The sequence below is a fragment of the Salvia splendens genome, chromosome 16, assembly GCF_004379255.2.
Source record: "Salvia splendens isolate huo1 chromosome 16, SspV2, whole genome shotgun sequence".
Classification (NCBI taxonomy): Eukaryota; Viridiplantae; Streptophyta; class Magnoliopsida; order Lamiales; family Lamiaceae; genus Salvia; species Salvia splendens.
In genome coordinates this window covers 16615485-16631347 of record NC_056047.1, presented here as the reverse complement: position 1 = coordinate 16631347, position 15863 = coordinate 16615485, and the positions used below count along the sequence as shown (strand labels likewise).

General features: G+C 35.8%; 3 protein-coding genes across 7 annotated transcripts; 2 read left to right on the top strand and 1 right to left on the bottom strand.

Moving 5' to 3' along the window:
* Window positions 1–1623: 1623 nt before the first annotated feature.
* On the top strand, window positions 1624–3535 carry LOC121769786 (transcription termination factor MTERF6, chloroplastic/mitochondrial-like). The gene is made up of 2 exons (XM_042166542.1): window positions 1624–1744; window positions 2241–3535. The coding sequence occupies exon 2, from the start codon at window positions 2245–2247 to the stop codon at window positions 3211–3213; it is 969 nt and encodes a 322-aa protein (XP_042022476.1). The 5' UTR covers window positions 1624–1744; window positions 2241–2244; the 3' UTR covers window positions 3214–3535.
* A 1032-nt stretch (window positions 3536–4567) lies between these two features.
* On the bottom strand, window positions 4568–7896 carry LOC121772504 (growth-regulating factor 4-like). 5 transcript variants are annotated; one of them, XM_042169635.1, is made up of 6 exons: window positions 7747–7875; window positions 7543–7600; window positions 7059–7348; window positions 6104–6452; window positions 4843–5252; window positions 4568–4761 (listed from the first exon to the last, which is right to left on the bottom strand). In XM_042169635.1, exons 3-6 carry the CDS (start codon window positions 7279–7281, stop codon window positions 4751–4753), a joined length of 993 nt encoding a protein of 330 aa, XP_042025569.1. In that variant the 5' UTR covers window positions 7282–7348; window positions 7543–7600; window positions 7747–7875; the 3' UTR covers window positions 4568–4750. The 5 variants fall into 5 exon arrangements, with proteins under 5 accessions (XP_042025569.1, XP_042025567.1, XP_042025568.1 ...); XM_042169633.1 differs by lacking the exon at window positions 7543–7600 and having other exon boundaries at window positions 7747–7896; XM_042169634.1 differs by lacking the exons at window positions 7543–7600; window positions 7747–7875 and adding an exon at window positions 7601–7726.
* Window positions 7897–12102: 4206 nt separating this feature from the next.
* Window positions 12103–15753, top strand: LOC121772708 (MOB kinase activator-like 1A). The gene is made up of 7 exons (XM_042169904.1): window positions 12103–12220; window positions 12816–12864; window positions 13003–13111; window positions 13364–13457; window positions 14046–14179; window positions 14394–14557; window positions 15351–15753. Exons 1-7 carry the CDS (start codon window positions 12198–12200, stop codon window positions 15420–15422), a joined length of 645 nt encoding a protein of 214 aa, XP_042025838.1. The 5' UTR covers window positions 12103–12197; the 3' UTR covers window positions 15423–15753.
* The last annotated feature ends 110 nt before the right edge of the window (window positions 15754–15863 follow it).

Below are 15863 nucleotides of genomic sequence, written 5' to 3'. Positions count from 1 at the left end.
TCAATTCACCCAAGTAGGTACCGTCTCCGTTCCACAAATATTCTCATTTTGATCGGCCACAAATTTTAAGAAAATATTCTTATTATAAAAAGTGAATTAAAAAATTAGTGGAATGTGTATCTTATTGCGGAGGGAATAAAAAGAAATAGAGCGTATTCACACGTAACTAGTAATTGTGAATTACTCTTATATGGAGTGAAAAGTGAAACTGTGAAAATGACAAATGTCATCATTTTTTAATACACATTAACGAGTGAAAATGTGGGATTGTTATAGATTTTTTTCTGGTGAAGTGTTACACATTGTTTTTCATAATAGTTAGTACTTTCTTAGTCATAGTCATGTGTTAATTGAGTTATTTTTTTTATTTTAGAAAATTCTAATATAATTGAGTTATTTTTATTTATGACAAAAATTAATTATTTCACTTATTTTATTCTCTCTTTTATCTTTCTTATTTTATTCACCATTCACTTAAGACACTATTCTTAAACTCTATTCAACCTCTATTAACAAAGAATGAGGAGAGTACTTATATTCAAAGTTACAGTGAATTGATATTTTATAGAGGTTCAATTACAAAGAAGTGATATTGGCATCTAATATCATGAAACTTTAAAAAGTTGGGTTTTTCTCACGAACTTTAAAATTGGCAAATAATATCACGAACTTTACCCTGGGTTTATTTTTTCCCACGAATGAAAAAATTCTTGTTATTTTAATAGATTGAAGAACAATTTTGGAGGGTGTGCTTAGGGCTGGCAAAATATACCGTAGTACCGAAATACCGTACTTATCGTACCGAACAAATACCGAAAATATCGAATACCAAATTTGCGGTATACCGCAGGTTGCGGTACGGTATGATATCGTACCGATAGATTTCGGTACGGTAAAGGTATAGATTTTCCTATACCGCGGTATACCGCATTTACGATATTTGCCAAAAATTCAATATATATTTTATATTTAAAATTTATATAAAAAATAGTTAATATGTTAAAAATCCCTAACCCTACTTTCATATTTTAGTTCAACCGCCCCCAACCCCAAACACACACACGCAGAGAAGCAAATCAAGTCCACTGTATAGATTTGATTGTGGTTTAATTTTAATCTTTTGGACATTATTTAAATATGTGAAATTTTATTTTAAATATTTGGCTATAATAGAATTTTCTTGGTATATGAAACACATGTATAACGGTATGTCATACCTTATTTCGGTATAACGTAAAAGTACGGTATACCGCAATACGGTATGGTAACGGTATGGAAATAATCATACCGTTAGGTATGACATTTTCTCATACCGCAATTTACGGTATGACATTCTCGGTGTGGTATACCCTACCGTGCCACCCCTAGGTGTGTTTCAAGAAAAACTATCTTCAAAGATTGAAAAACTTGAAGCTCTCAAAATTGTTGTCGAGAAATTACAAAAAAAATCCGTATCATAATATTATTTGTGGGAATTTTCTCATTCGTGGGAAAAAATAAGCTCGGTGTAAAGTTCGTGATATTATTTACCAATTTTAAAGTTCGTGGGAAAAATCCAAATTTTTTAAAGTTTCATTCAATATCCCTACAAACAATAGTATAATACATATACCACCACAATGGGCTTGATCCGACCCGAACCTGACACAAAAAAGATACCGTCAATTCATTATCCAATATCGCAAGCACATCTAAAATAATTCCCGCCGTCGCCGTCCACACACACCACCACATTGGGCCGCAGGTACACTTTTTCTCCATTTTCTCTCCTCTCGTACTTATCCTCCCTATTCGCCGTCTTACGCCTTCCAGTTTGGTTCCGTTTTTGTTCGATTAATTTTTTTCCTAGCTCGATTTTGCTGAGATATAAGGCTCGTCTGTTATACTCTAAACTTGTAGGTTAATTGAGTTCGGATGCTAGAAAATTTACTTGATATTGTTGACCTGTTTGCTGAAAATCAGTGGAATGTGTTTATTAATTTGTTTCTGAAGAATCGAGTTTGCTGCATATTTCTGTAGAATTTACTCACCCTATTGCCTGTCTGTATTCAATTAATTGCATGGTTTTATAATGTGGTTTGCTCCCTTGTTTTCACTTCTATGGAGTATTAAAAAGTAGGATTCTCTAGTTTTTGCTTCATAAAATTTGGGACAAAGAAGGAAGTTAGCTTTTGTTTTCCAACTCCATTTTACTGGGTAAGGTTAGAATGTTTTATCTGAAACTTTACAAAATCCCACAGGCATATGGAGACAGGTAGTGGCATTATGTGGTTCTTCAAAGACAGAGGTTTTGATGATAAAAGTATTCATGATATGTCCAAGAAGTGCAAGCAGCTTAATGATGTCGACAGGGAGAGGGCCTCAGAGACTTGGGACTACTTGAAAAGCATAGGCATACCAGAGAGGAAACTTCCGGTGGTTATTGGAAAGTGTCCCAAGATTCTTACTCTTGACTTGCATGACAAACTTGTGCCGATGATCCAGTGCCTTGCAACACTGGGGACAAAACCAAAGGAGGTTGCTTCTGCCATAACAAAATTCCCACATATACTCGGGCACAGTTTGGAAGAGAAACTCTGCCCCCTTCTTGCATTTTTCGAAGGTCTTGGTGCTCCTGAAAAGCAACTTGGCAAAATGATCCTGTTAAACCCTAGGATCATAAGTTACAGCATTGAATCCAAACTTTCTCAGATGGTGGATTTCCTTGCCGGCCTTGGTCTATCCAAAGATGGGATGATCGGTAAGGTTCTGGTCAAACACCCGTTTATCATGGGTTATAGTGTTGAGAAACGGCTAATACCAACTTGTGAGTATCTAAGATCACTAGGTCTAACAAAGTCTCAGCTCCAAAAAGCAGCAATAAATTTCCCAGAAATTCTATGCCGGGATGTTGACAAAACTCTAAGGCCTAATGTTATGTACCTTGAATCACGGGGGTTCAGTCCAAGCCAGATAGCGGCAGTGGTAGGCGGGTATCCTCCTGTTCTGATCAAGAGCGCAAGTAACTCCTTGGGACCAAGAATCAAGTTCTTGGAACAGGTAATGGGAAAGCAAATCAACGAAGTGGCTGAATATCCAGAGTTCTTTAAGCATGGTTTGAAGGGGAAGTTAGAGTCTAGGCATAAGCTACTGACACGAAAGGGTATAGAGTGTAGCTTGAGTGAGATGTTAGAATGCAACCACAAGAAATTTCTTTTGAAATTCGGCATGTGAATTCTGATGGACTTTTTTTAGAATTGTTTTCCTCTCTTCCTAGGCGGCGTTCTTTCGGAGGTCTGATTTCTAGTGATATGAGAGATGAATCGGTAGCGATAGGCGCATAAAGCTTTGAGTTTGAGGATTTAGGAAATGATTCAGGTTATGCTGATATGCATGTGCTACTACCAGTCTCTCTTTTTAAAAATCCTTGTTGAGGGCTACTACTAGTTGAAATTCCCATTTGATGTAGATGAGGTCGTTCTGTAATTTATGATTATATGTATACTTTTGCTGATCATTTTTTATGGGGACAGAATTTGAAGTTGGGGTTGGTTCAGGTTGAGAGTAAAGTTTGGTTACATTATTTAGTCTTACAAGTTACAAGCAAATCCATTTCTCAATATTTGCATTTCTTGCCACATGCATTATTCAAAAAGAAGATATTTGCTCTAAATTGGGTAACAGAAATGCAATACACTAATTAAATGCTCCTAATAAACTAGTTATCACCTCTTTTTTGCTATGGTGCGAACAAGAATTGAATGATGAAGGTTAGCTGATGCTCAGGCTAGAGATTGGGGCTGACCAATGGAAATATTTTAAATGCGACTGCATTTAAAATACAGTATAATTCTTTAACCAAGTGAATGTGGATTTTTTTTGCAAATTAAGTAGTACTCCTATATTTTACTTTTTTTAGAGTTTTAGTTATATTTAAACTAGTAATTGTTTTTTCAAGATATCCATCTGATATTAAAATAAAAATGAAATGAGATTTTTAAATCTATGTCAGGGTTACCCTTCCTTCCCCAGTGTCAATTTCACGTTCAATAATTTAGTCACCAACTGAGTAACTGACGGTTTATGCAGCATAGTCATGTCTCCTCGATGTTGTGATTTGCAATGTTAAATACCTAACCTGACAATAAAATTGATAGTATACAGAACAAAAGTCGAAATAATAGAATTCAGAAATCTTATTTGCGGAATAAAAAAATTGTTTCTGAACTGAAGTGAAATAATCTAGCGGTGTCCTTGTAAATGAAAAATACATTTATAATTCTATATTTGGGATGCAAAACTTAGCTTCGAAGTATTAGCAATATTTGCGGATACATCAAAGCTACGTAGCCAAGAGATAATTAAGGTGTACTTATCTATATGTAAAACATAATTAAAGCTTGTGTGCTTTTGGTTGTACAATGTCCCAACTAGAATTTACCAATCTCCAGTTAGATATTATTAATTCCTAAATTTCAATTTATTTACAATTTGAATTCAATACGCCGCGCATCAAAGTGTGCCTCTAATTCTAATTTTCAAGAAAAAATTTTCATAAAAAGAATAGCAAAATAAATGTATATATGGATAAGCGAAAGGCAAGTAAAACACTAGTCATCAAAGTAAATTTATTTGGACAATAATACAAGCAGTCGATTTAGGAATACTAAATACCGATAGTGACATAATCCAATGTGTAGTAAGGATGATAGCTTATTATGGTACATGATGGAGATTACAAAACCAAGCAGCACCAACTCATCATCCAACTTCAAGCGTCTGCTATCAACAAAACCCAAGGTTTTAGTAAACTCTTCCATGACTAAATAAACAAACAAATAATAAATGACTACATTAACTCACCATTTGGAGAGTAAGCAGTTCCTGAAGTAAAACCAGAGGATGTCCTAGGAGTGGACATGGACAGCTGCGTCGAGGAGAAGGCGTTCTCGTTTGTTCCATTGTTGTCAAGATTGGACCACGATTCCTTGGTCGTAGGCCACTCGCTGAAGAAAAGATGTTCCTGCTTCAGTATTGTAGGTGAACTGATATCATTCCCGAATAGGCCGTTCTGCTGCTGCTTTGATGAGACGGGCTCATGGGCATGAGGTGTATATTGCTGAACTGAAGAACTGGCTAGCATCCGGGAATTGGATCCTTGTTTGAACAAGGAGCTCGAAGATACTTGAGAAGGCATGAGACCCCATGTGCCGCTGCCTGCACTAGGACCTAAACCCAGACCTCCCGTCCTTCCAGAAGCTTCTTGTGTGAAACTATGCCAACAAGCATCATAAAAAAACAGACAGATTAGAAACATATATCTTCGCATTACTGAGGGTTGGATCAAGTGATTGCAGAAATGTAATAAGATAGATGTCTGCATAAAAATATTATTCCAATATTAAACTTGTTTGATCATGTATCCTCAAAGTTCAACCTTGTAATATCTGTATTTACCTTTTCCATATGAATCAATTTATTGAATGCTTCAAAATTATCACTAATCTCATGTATTCGTAATCCTCATCGATTTACAAGTTCCTTTTTCATCACCTACTCTAACCCATCCCTAATCCCACAGATAGAAGAGGTAAATATCAGTAAATCAATAAAGTCAAACTAGCAGACCAGGAGCCGTCCCAACACGAGTACAATAATTGTATCGCATTGATCAACAGTCTCAGTAATGCATAACCCATCGGACCACCCAAGTTAGAAACAACTTGGTTAATATTTAACAAAGGTTCATTAATGGATTACGGAAATGGTGTTCATAACTTATATGCCATGCTCTTTAGATCATGAGTATGCACAACAAAAACCATGGGCCACCGACAGCGACAAGCTAACAATTCATTTAAGGCAGTAGGTTGAACATCAAGCTGTATTTGTTGTTCAAATAAAAGGGGTGGTCTCTTGCGTGCTCCACCACATCATGTGCCCACAAGAGATAATGCATTAATTACTTTAATTAATTCATAACCAATCCTTAATACCTTAAAACACTTAAGATAATCAAACCACACAAGGAACGCGCGCATGAGTGTTTGTCCAAATAAAATTACTGTTAGTAGATAGTACTACAATTTAACTAAAATCTCAAGCATCACTAAGTCAGCAGTACCTGAATTCCCTGCCACTGATGCCATACGGTCCCATCTGCAACTTTGTTGCATTGCTCCCAACAGATGATCCTTCAGAATTAGCACCAGAGTACAATGGCATCTGTTGAGAGCTACCGCGGTTTAAACTGCCCCCAGTAGAGGAGTGAGGTCCTGCAGTCAACATGGACTGCGATGTAGATTGAGATTCCACATGCTTTCTTGAACGGTTGCGACCACGGTGCATGTGCCGCTCACAATATTTTGAGTCCGGATGTGCATCTTCTGAGCACCTCCACTTCTTTCCATCAGTTCTCCGGCATCTCCCCGGCTCAGGATCAAACTTCTTGCCATAGTAGGAACAATAGCCCACTGCATGAAGAATGAAATTTAAATCCCAGAACAGTTAGATTGCATAAAAATTGCATTTTAGTGTACTAGAAGCACAAACGACAAGTAAATGTTCCATCACAAGAAACTCATTCACTTCAAACCACTTAACACATTTCTTTATCTCAATCACATAGTGAATTTCTTCACAAACCACTTATTATCCAAATTACACCTGACAACCAACCACCTTAGCATAGGAAGGAGCAAATTTACATCCCAACAAATGGAGTACAAATCTTTGATTCAAACTCAATATAAGCAATTCTTCTCCACATACATACCATAACAATGAAGAAAGCATTTAAGCTACAAATCTCAGATTGTGTAACACGAAAGCTATAACAAATTTCAGCAGCCAGTGAAGAGAAGAAACTTACACGTTACAAAATCTCACTAGTTACCACACATAAAAATAAAACTATTTCCACACTAGAGAATGGCAACTACTCATAAGCAGGCAGGCTTCAAATTATACACTCAATTTGAGCTTGTTGACATGCACATAAATCTTAAGAGTTAATTATCATCTCTTTACACATAAGGATGCAAGATTATACAGACAGATATCAAGAAGTCTGTCATTACATGCAGGATTGTTGAAGAGATGGGCGTAGAGTCCCTCGAAGCTGTGACGAATAGGCGTAACGAGGTCTGGTGGCACCGGCAGGCCAGCCACCATATACTTGTATATCATGGCTTGCTGCTCCAGCTCCTTCCATTGCACATCTGTGAATGGCTGTGCCCTATACCCCCCATACCCCAGCTCCGCCCCCATTCCCACCACCGTGATTGGCGCTTTCTCGCTCATCCTCCCTCCTCTCAACTACACAATTTCCCCCTATGCAAACCGATCAAACACAGCAGCACTAATGAATCTGCAAAAAACAATTGCACACTCTGAATTAGGCAAAACATAAACATGAAAGCATTTCTTCAGAAATCTTCCTTGTTACTGCAGTAGTGATTCAAGAGGCTGAATTAGGGTGGGTTCAATATGAGAAATTTGTAGTATCAATTTCTATTAAAAAAAGCTAAGCTAAGCTACGTTTTTTGCTTCAGAAACACACACACGCATAATGCAATCAGAATCTGAATACTCGGCAGAGTGAGAGTTGCGGTGTGTTCACCTGCAGCGGGGACAGATAGATCTAGGGTTAGTCAAAAGAGGGAGAAGATCTGAGAACATAAATTGGGGGAATAAATGTGGTGGGTGAGGAAATAAAGTGAGACAAAGTGAGAAGTGAGAGAAATAAATGAGAGAAGGGGGTGCAACCTGCGACGGTGTGGGGCTGGGGGAGGCGTCGTAGCTTCGGCGGTGGCGTTGGCGGTGGTCCAGTGGTAGTTTAAATTCTACCGTATCAAGACAAACACTGGGCAACTGGCAACCTTTGTCGTTTTCTTCACTCATTGCTACTCAAATACGGGAGTGGATCCTCTGCTGTGGTGGGAACACAGCAGAGGCTGCTGTGCCTAAAACGACGCCGTATCACCTCAATTTACACTTTTCCATTTCCACAAAAACGACGCCGTTTAAGAGAAGGGGGACACGTTTCATATATCTTGCATTTTTGTATCTCTATGCTGGCGGTATATACATACAGAATTACATATCTCATCATCCCTTTTTTCTTCTTCTGCTTCTTTATTTCTAAACATTTCAACTTTTTCCTTTTTTTCTCTATATATTTCTTCTCAATATAATCGATCTTGCTAGAATTCAAGGAAACTTAAATCTTGGGTCTAAATCATATTTGAGGAAGTATATTTGGATTATTTTTGTGTTTTTGAGCAAAATATGTTTGGATTAGATTTCTCGCGATTACTCACGAAGATAATTGGGTTGTGTTAGACAAAAAAGAAAAAAAAAGTGTGGAAGTAAGTTTTATTAGAACCAAAATTACGAAGGACACGATAATTTACGAGATGAAGAAAACCCCCATTGTCGAAAACTTGAAAAAACATGTACTCCATATCTCTTTGCAATATTCTTCGCATTACAACTGATCTGTTGAAAGATGAAGAAATGATTCTATATCTTGTATTCCCGTAGTGAAAAAAAAGAAGAGAATGATCAAGGAAAAAGTGTCCCTCTTCTTTTAAACGACGTCGTTTTTGTGGAAATGGGAAAGTGTAAATTGAGGTGATACGGCGTCGTTTTAGGCACAGCAGCCTCTGCTGTGTTCCCACCACAGCAGAGGATCCACTCCCCTCAAATACATTTTGGCTTTTGCTATTTTCATACAAATGTCTATTTTCTTTATTTATTGGAGTAGTAATTTTAATTCTATTATTCCATCCGATCCAATTAATTTAAGTTTTCATAAATTAAATCATTTTGTATATATATAAATAAAATATCTAATCATCTTTATTTTATCCATCACCTAATTTATTCTTTTTATATCTTTCATCTTCTACTTTTTATTATAATTTATTAATATTTATGTTCAAAATTTTTGATTCAATTTGGTTAAGAGAAAAGAAATATTATTTATATTCAAATGACTAATAGTTGACAAATAAATGGATTATATGTGAATTTATTGGATTATTAAATGTGATGTAAATATATAATTTATTACTAAGGGGTGAATTTATTGGATTATTAAATGTGATGTAAATATATAATTTATTACTAAGGGCGTGATCAATTGCTAACTCCCTCTCTAGTTGCTAAGGTCATCAACATCTCTGTCTCAATACCGTCTCATTCCTTCATTATTCATGGACCTCACTGCACTTTTTACTCCATCTCTTAACTAAGAGACAACATCTGCATCCCTCCATCTCTTGACCATCTCATCTCTTAACTATTCATTCAATTTCATTTTTTATTTTTATTTTCAATAAATTCAATTAATATTTCATTGAAATATTAAATGAATATTAATAATTCATAAAATCATTTAAAAACCACGAAAATTACAACATCAGAAACTACGAAAAATACATAATTGAAATCCTAATATTACAATTTATTGAAATCCGCATAATCATGGAAAGTAGTGATCGTCTAACGGTTGCCAAATTTTGCTCAAATGTGCTCCATTAGATACTCCTGGAGTTTGACGCGGGCCATAGAATTACGTGTCCTTGCCCGAACAGACATTCGATCTTACAAAAAAGGATGAACTCCACTACGATGCGGACTACTTGTGGAAGAGCTTCCTGGGGTTTCAGGGGTCGAACCAATTTCCCACCTCAGGTCCTTCGTCGGCGACAATCATGTTGTGCAAGATTATGCACGTATACATGATGTTGACCATATTCTCCATAATCCACGTACGAGCCGAGGATTTGATAATGTGGAATTGAGCTTGTAGAACCCTGAACGCTCTTTCCACATCCTTGCAAGCAGCCTCTTGCTTCTGCACAAAAAGACATTATTTTTCGTTTATCGGCCTGGTGAACGTCTTCACGAAGGTTGGCCACTTCGGATAGATGTTGTCAGCAAGATAGTACCCAATTTTAAATTGGCGGTTGTTAGCGGTGAAGTTGATGGCCGGCGCTTTACCATTCAAAACTTCGTTGAAGAGGTCGGATTGGTTGAGCACGTTGATGTCGTTGTTCGATCCGGAGACCTCGAAAAATGCATGCCAAATCCATAGTCTGTAGTCGATAACGGCCTCGAGTATAACGGTGGGGTAGGTGCCTTTGTGGTCGCTCATGTATGATCCCCTCCACGCCACAGGGCAATTCTTCCATTGCCAATGCATGCAATCGACGCTGCCAAGCATCCCGGGGAATCCGTGCACTTGTTCGTGAAGTTGGAGCAGAAACTGACAATCTGCGGTGCTTGGCTTCCGGAGAAATTCGTCGGTGAAGGCTGTCCGGACGCCTTTGCAGAAATTCATCAAACACAGTCTCTCAGTGCTTTCCCCCATGTGCAGGTACTCGTCGAACAAATATGCCGTTTGTCCAGTAGCAAGCTGACTGATTGCTGCAGTACATTTCTGGAGCGTCGTGAGACTGGGATGGCCAGTAGCGTCGAACCCTTCTTAGAAGTACTATGTTGACATTTATTGTTGTACGAAAAAATTGAAAATTTTCAAAAAAAAATTCAAATTTTGACATCGGAACATATGCAAGTGAGATCTCATTAGAATCCTTATGAAATTATCTTTAATTTGATATATATGTGTGCGAAAAATAATTTTAATCGAAATTATCTTTAATTTGATATATATGCTTAATACCTTTATTGACGATTTTTGTTAATGATATTGACATTCTGAGACATATGATTTAGGCCTTGATTTGAATATCTAAGAATTATTATTTAATTATAATTAATAATTAAGTATTGAGTTAACAATATAATACTTCACTTGTTACGCCAATTAGTAGTACTTGTTTTTTTAATGTGTAGCCAGTACTTATGAAAAGTATTATGTCAAAATTAAATTTTATTAATATGTGTTACGTGTATGACAAGAGTCTATACATCTATAAATTTTTTGAGTATTAATATAAATGTCATTAAAATTATTATAAATTCATATCATGGTTTTCACTGCAATTAGTTTTAATTTTCTTAATAAACCAACTGAATTGAAACAATGCAATGTAATACAATTATATTTGGGAGAGTAGAACAATTTTATAATTATATAATAATTTTTTCGTCTTAATTAAGTTGAGTCAAACTTTTGAGCAAGAAGATTGAGAAACTGTGTTAAAAAATATAGGAAAGAAAATTAAAGTAGAAAAGATAAAGAGAAAATAAAGTAAGTGATGAAATAAAATAAAAATAAATGAATATTTTATCTTTTTTGTAAAAAAAATGACTGAATTTGTTGGATCATCCTAAAAATAAATATGACTGAATTTAATTGAGACAGAGAGAATAATATTAAATTTTTTTTTCTATCAAAGAAATAAATATTGTAATAATAATAATAATGATGATGGTGGGTTTCACACACATACAAACAGACCGCCACATGGGAGGATACATCACCCCATCGCGTAAGTCCCGTCGGAGGGGGACGCCCACATCACGTTTCCTCCCAATTCGTCTCACTGGGACGGGACACGATATTTTTAAGTGAGTTGTGGATGCTCTGAGTCGTATAACTAATTTTTAGGTATAGTCCAAAATTTAAATATACTACTTCACTTGTAATAGTATATTCCCTTCGTCCATGAAAAATAAATATAGATTTGTATGACATATGTTTTAACGTGAAATTGATAAAGTAAGAGAGATGAGAGAAAAGTAAGAGATGAGTAGTGGTAGTGGATTGATGGATTGTCTACGTTATTAATACTCCATTTCGTTTCAACTAAGTTGAGTAAAAATTTTAGGTGTGGAGATTTAAGAAATTGTGTTGGAAAGTAGGAGAGATGAATAAAGTAGGAAAGATAAAGAGATAGTAAAATATGTGTTTGAATAATAAAGTAAAAGTGATTGAATGTTTTATTTTTATTTTTTTTTATAAAAAAAAATAACTCAATTTAGTTGGGACATTCAAAAGGAATACAACTCAAATTATTTAGATTAGACGGAGCAGTATTTAAATATTAAAAAATTTCTTTATTTAGAAAATAGTCTAATTTTGATGTGCGATTCAAAATGATAAAACTTGTAATGTATTTTATTCGACGGAGAGAGTATATACTATACATTGTGGAGGATAAAATACATTTTTCTTAAATTGCAGCAAAGTCCCTGGCTCTGTTTTTGTGAAGTCAGTGCCTTCTCGTCTCTCCCTCCCAAAAGCAATGAGTCTCTTTGGCATTGGCAGGTAATTTACCCAATTTACCTGTTTTTGGTTTTGTTTTCGATTTAATGTCGCGCGATCGCCTAATTTCAGATCCTTCATCCACCAAGCTTCATTTTCTGGTGAATTCGTTGCATCTCGATTACTGTTTGTGACCTTATTTGTGTTTTTGGGTGTTTTTCCTGGATATCATTTTGACTTCTAAATATTGAAGTTCGAAATTGAAATGGATGCATAATCTAGAGAATTTGTGACAATCGTATATGATTGAAGCTAATCAAGCTTGGTTGGTTGTTGATCAAAATGAATGCTGCGTGTTTCATAATTGTTAAGAGATGCGTGATCGCGCATAGAGATTTATGAATCAATGCACCTTCGTTGCAAGTTGCAGGAGTTGAAAAGTAGGCAGAGATCATGTTTGTTTTCGTTTTGTGGATCGATGTGAATTGTCTTCTGATATTACTATATAGGCTCAGCACGATCCATGGTGCCTAGTGGAAGATTGATAATGCTATCTCAAATCGATGATTTTATTATGTTTTCTATATGATATTTTGACTTGATTTCTTCTGGACTTTTTATTGTTACTAAAATTGTTTGATGTACTGTTTCTGATCAGAAACCAAAGAACATTTCGCCCCAAAAAAAGTGCACCATCAGGCAGTAAGGTGATTTATTTCCCGAGCTCTTTTATTTCAATTTTCTTGTTTTTCTAGATCATCTTATTTATTTTTTCCAAAGAAAATTATGCTTAGTTTGTTTCTATTTCTGCCATAAAGGTAAAATTTTCAATTTATTTGTTTCAGGGGGCACAGCTGAGACAGCATATCGATGCCACTTTAGGTAGTGGAAACTTGAGAGAAGCTGTAAGGTTACCACCTGGAGAGGACTTCAATGAATGGCTTGCTGTCAACAGTATTATCTCTGTCCTCCCTCCCTCCTCCCTCTCTATGTGTGTAATTATATGCGTCTATAGGGATTTAAACTGATGGAGAGAATATTAAAATGATGAAAACTGATGCATCTGCCATAATGTCTGTATGATAGCAGCAATATTGCATTAGTGCACCATATAGTAGTGTAGTTTGTTTGATCTCTTTGATTTAGCTGCTATAAGCTTCTTTGTGTGGCTTAAAAATTGAAAACTTCCTGACTTTTACTTTTCAGCTGTGGATTTCTTCAACCAGGTGAATCTGCTTTATGGCACCCTCACTGAGTTCTGTACGCCTGAGAACTGCCCTACCATGTCTGCTGGCCCTAAGTATGTTCTACCTTGATTATTCTCTTTAAGTTATTCTTTGAAAATATACGTATTAAGGATGTTTTTCTCATGTAAGAAACTAAAAGGAAAAGAATATTTTGATCTTTTTGTCAGTGCATGTATTCCAGAGGATTCTACCGAATTTCTTGGGAATTGGTTGGGTTGAATTAAAATAATTGTATTGCCATGTATATCATTTACTAATCTGCATTTTACTTTCTAAACAGTTCATAGGGGCTTTGCAGAATAAAAAGTTCTGTAGATGAAACGAAATTCAAAAAAGATGGGCGAGTATGTTTCATGTGTTCATTTTTTTTCTTTGGAAGCTGCTTGCCTGGATAGAGTAGTTTGTGCAGGCTTGTTTTACATGGATTTATAGCTTTACTCATCCATTGTTTGTCTTCATGTTGACATTCACTACATTCATGATGATAAACTTTAGTTAACCTACTTATGTTTTATGTCATGCTGCCAATCACTATATCCTCTTTCAGGGGAAGCTTAGTCATGCTTATCACTTTTTTGCAAAATTTATATAACAAAAGGAACATGAGAGAAGTTTTCTTGACGAGCATAAATATTTTGTAGGTATGAGTACAGATGGGCTGATGGTGTGCAAATTAAGAAACCTATTGAAGTTTCAGCTCCTAAATATGTTGAGTATTTGATGGACTGGATTGAGAGCCAGTTAGATGATGAATCCTTATTTCCTCAAAGGCTAGGTATAGTCCTTCCATATACCATTATCTAGAGAAGCCATTTGATGTTTATAGGTTTATAACGTCCTCCCTCAAGTATGTGTTTATTGGGGTAAAATAGTACTGTAGCGTTACTTTTATGCATGGTGGTAACCACTCTCTCTTATTCATCCCCCTTTCCTTACCTTCTTTTATATAATATAATAATTCCGATGACTGATGAGAGAATATTTCGCAGGTGCACCATTTCCTTCAAATTTTAAAGATGTTGTAAAGACCATATTCAAGCGTCTCTTTCGTGTATATGCACATATATATCACTCTCACTTTCAGAAGATTGTGAGTCTTAAAGAGGAGGCCCATCTTAATACATGCTTCAAGCATTTTATACTGTTCACATGTGTAAGTTTTCTAGTATCTGTTTACTTATTTGATCAGTTTCTTTTTATCATACTATGTCAGCCCTTAATTTATGTAGATCCTAAGGTGACAAACTTGTTGGTACTACATAGATGGTTTCTTACTTTCTCTTGCTATCCAATAATATATATTTTTCTCTTGATTCTTCTGTGGCAATTGACTTGTGCTTCCTAACAGAGTAATGTAGCTACTCACATCAGAGCAGCTATGTATGGCACTCAATGCCGCCTTTTCTGAAAGAGAACAACTCCTGTACACCCCACTACTTCATAGGCGCCAAAAAAGATTACAATTTAATACCCTAATTAACACTTAATCACTTTAATTAAAACTTAATTATCCTAATTAATATTCCAAATCATATATATAGTGCTACTTAGTGGCAGCGCACATGGTGCACGTGCGCCCACACTAGTTTTGGCGTTTCTGAAATGATTAAGGAAATTAGGGGTTTCTACTGGATTTGTCCTTTCACAAACATAATCAGTCAGTAACATGCTAAAAGATAAATTGTTGACACGAAAAATATAAGAGTAGATAGAAACAAAACTGAAATGAGAATGGTGTACAATGGTTGGATTTGTTTGCTTATTATTGTGAATATGACTATTCCATTGAAGTTTGATTCTAAGATGGTAAGATATAAATCACTTAAGGCCTTTCATGCTGCTGAAGCTCGGTTTATTTCTTTGTCAGTGGCCTTCAGAAATCGACTGATAATTGAGCATTTTTTTCCCTTTTCATGCTGAAGCTAAGGTATGTGTTGGCTGTGCAGGAATTTAACCTGATTGACAAGAAGGAACTTGCACCCCTGCAAGAGCTCATAGAGTCCATCGTCCCATGCTAAACAAGTTTGACGCTCACCTATCATAACTAGCGTATTGGAGACATATACGTGTTTGTTACACTCCTAGTAGGAAAATCTGTATTTGCATCTCTTTGCAGCTTCAGTTTCATCTTGTCTTGTTGCTAGAATCTAACATTTAATTATTAAATAAGTGTGTTTCCAAGTTTGTATGTTGTATGTAATGTTATTCTTCCATGGACCAAGTGAGTAGCTAGGTATTTTTGTTTCACTGCTACACATGTGGCCGTGAATGTGGTGAGAACCGCAGGTCTATCCATTCTATGCATGTTACAGCATAACAATTTGATTATTACTGATTGAGAGTTTCATACACGCTGCCTCATTGTTGATGGAAATTCCATGAATTCTCTCACATTCATTCTCTGCATTTGATTTTTTGAAAAAGCGAACAAAGGCTTTTAGCATTGTTTTCGTTTTCTC